Here is a 2,425-nt window from a genome sequence, read left to right as displayed (position 1 = left end):
ATATATATTTTTTTTTTTTTTTTTACTGTTTCCCAGCCAGAGGATGACGTTCATATTTTCTCTATCCTTGAATGCAACATTTACAGCAACCTAAAAAGGCTAATTTAAGTTATTATGGTTCTAATTGAGCCTAAAAATGCAGCTGTCCTTGTTGTTTAACCCTAAAAGCTAAAAGACTAAATAAAAGGGTAATAGTGAAGCAGTGTTTATGAAACCTCATTACAGAAATCACACTGTCATGGTGACTGGCTTTATAAACCAGCCCGACCACTTGTTGAGAAACTCGGTGACTTAGCAAACGCTACCCCGCAGTGTTCGTGTTTCCTTAACCTAAGAATGTTAAACACATTATTCTCAACAAGATTGTTTGGAAACATCACTGAATAACTGAGGAGGAAAATTAAAGATTTTAAGAAAAAGGTATTTAATCTTAGCTCAGCTCAATGTGAAATCGTAAAATGTCACGTTGAAAACTGATTATTTGCTTTAAGGCAAAGGTTATTAGGGGAATTTAACCATATACAAAGTTAGAGACCAGAATGAGATGGTTTGGACATGTCCAGAGGAGGGACAGTGGGTATATTGGTAGAAGGATGTTAGAAATGCAGCTGCCAGGAAAAAGACAAAGAGGAGATATATGGATGCAGCTAGAGAGAACATGGAGGTAGTTGGAGTGAGAACAGAGGATGCAGAGGACGGAGTGAGATGGAGGAGGACGACTCGCTGAAGAGGGAAAAGCCGAAAGAAGAAGAAGAACCCTATACAGTAAAAACATAACAGAAGAAAGGGAAGAGGTGCAGTCTAGTTTTACAACTGAAATCAATGCTATAAAATAGCTTAAATTGACTATAAAGGGTTTTGAATGATACTGTGACCATTTTATCATCATCTTAAAAGCAGAGATTATATGCGTTATTTACGAGGCATCTTACCTCGCGTGGGCAGTCTCTGGGATAAGGTAACCTCCGATTGTTTTCCAACAGGTTTAAAAGTGCCACCAAACTCATCTGTCCTTCAGATTCCTGGGTCATTTCAAAGAACTTCTACAAAAGCACACAAAAGTAAAACAAAGGTTTCACAGAGAAAATGCACAATTTATCGACTGGTTTCTCATGTGTATACGTGTGCAGGCTTGAGCTTGTGATGAGGTCATTAAAAACCATACTGTTGGAGGGCTTTGGCGATAGTCACAGCGGGTCAGGATCTCATACAGAGTGACTCCAAACGACCAAACGTCAGAGGCAAAAGAAAACTTTTGCTCCTTTAAGCACTCGATGGCATACCTATCAAATGCAAAACACAAAGCTTAGGTAGGAAAATAGATTAAAAAAAAAAGCTCTTGACTGTGGTGCATGAACTAACCAGAACACAGGGCTGTCTCCATTTTCATGAACTCTGTAGTAGATCTCTCCTTCGGGGATGTATTTCGTCAAGCCAAAGTCTCCAATCTTTACCAAACAATCATTTTCCACCAAGACGTTGCGGGCGGCTAGATCTCGATGCACATAGCGCTTTGAATGCAAATAGTCCATTCCCTTTAAACGAAGAACAAATCAATTTCAAATGAGAAAATGATTGAAATGACTGAAGCAATGAAAATGATTCAGTCTGCAGGTCAATCCATAACTTTAAACCAGACTCAAACAAAAAAAGGCTCAAGAACAATTTAGATTTTGAGTATCGGTCTATATATTTGGGACGTTTGTCATTTTTTTCAAAAACTGATACAAATGCTGTGACTAAGCCTAAATTGAGTTAATTTATGTGATCTGTATTAAATAACATAACTCTTAAGATCTTCAATCAGCTGCACGGCTAGCTTTAAAGTTCACTTTGTGCTATTGTTAGGTTTCTAATTATAAATCTGTATAGCCAGCGACTTTCCCAGCTGACTTTTGTAACTTCAAATGTTTTCATGTAACGCTGAGGTGGCAGTTACCAAGCTGAATAATTAGACTAGAACTGTCCCTGTAAGACAAAAAAAAGCATTTGGATTAGGCTCAACGTGCTGCTAAACTCCGGCCTTAAAACGACGTTTTAAACATCCTTTTTAGTAGGTTGGTACATAAGATAAAAAGTTATCACATCGTATTTAAAGCTGTTTAACTACTTACCTAAAACTAATAAAATAAAAATATGCAAAATTACTGAGTCGTTTAAAATGGGGGAGTGGTGGCGCAGAGGTTAGAGAGGTGGGCTTGTGATCCGAAGATCGCCGGTTCACGCCCCGGCCCCGACAACATCAAAATTGTGGGTGGGGTAGGTGAAACACCCACACTTGCCCCCACCCTCATTCGCCCCACTCTGGGCCCATGAGCAAGGCCCTTAACCCCCACCATGTGCTCCCTAAACAGGTCTCTCTTGAAAATGAGTTCTCATGGCTCAATGAGACTAACCTGGATAAATAAAGGCTAAATGAAAAAAA

The 2,425-nt window shown here is 39.1% G+C and overlaps 1 protein-coding gene across 1 annotated transcript in view; it reads right to left on the bottom strand.

Moving 5' to 3' along the window:
- The window catches only part of tyk2 (tyrosine kinase 2), a 13,132-nt gene that overhangs the window by 727 nt on the left and 9,980 nt on the right, over positions 1-2,425 (bottom strand). The window contains exons 21-23 of the mRNA XM_037689102.1: positions 1,363-1,535; positions 1,166-1,283; positions 933-1,043 (exon numbers count right to left, since the gene is read on the bottom strand). Of these exons, the coding sequence (XP_037545030.1) occupies positions 933-1,043; positions 1,166-1,283; positions 1,363-1,535 (402 nt within the window). The remainder of the gene's footprint in view (positions 1-932; positions 1,044-1,165; positions 1,284-1,362; positions 1,536-2,425) is intronic.

This window comes from Nematolebias whitei, chromosome 15 (assembly GCF_014905685.2).
Source record: "Nematolebias whitei isolate Nwh7 chromosome 15, NemWhi1, whole genome shotgun sequence".
Lineage (NCBI taxonomy): Eukaryota > Metazoa > Chordata > Actinopteri > Cyprinodontiformes > Rivulidae > Nematolebias > Nematolebias whitei.
Note: the sequence above shows the minus strand (reverse complement) of the source record. Positions and strands in the feature narration are given on the sequence as shown.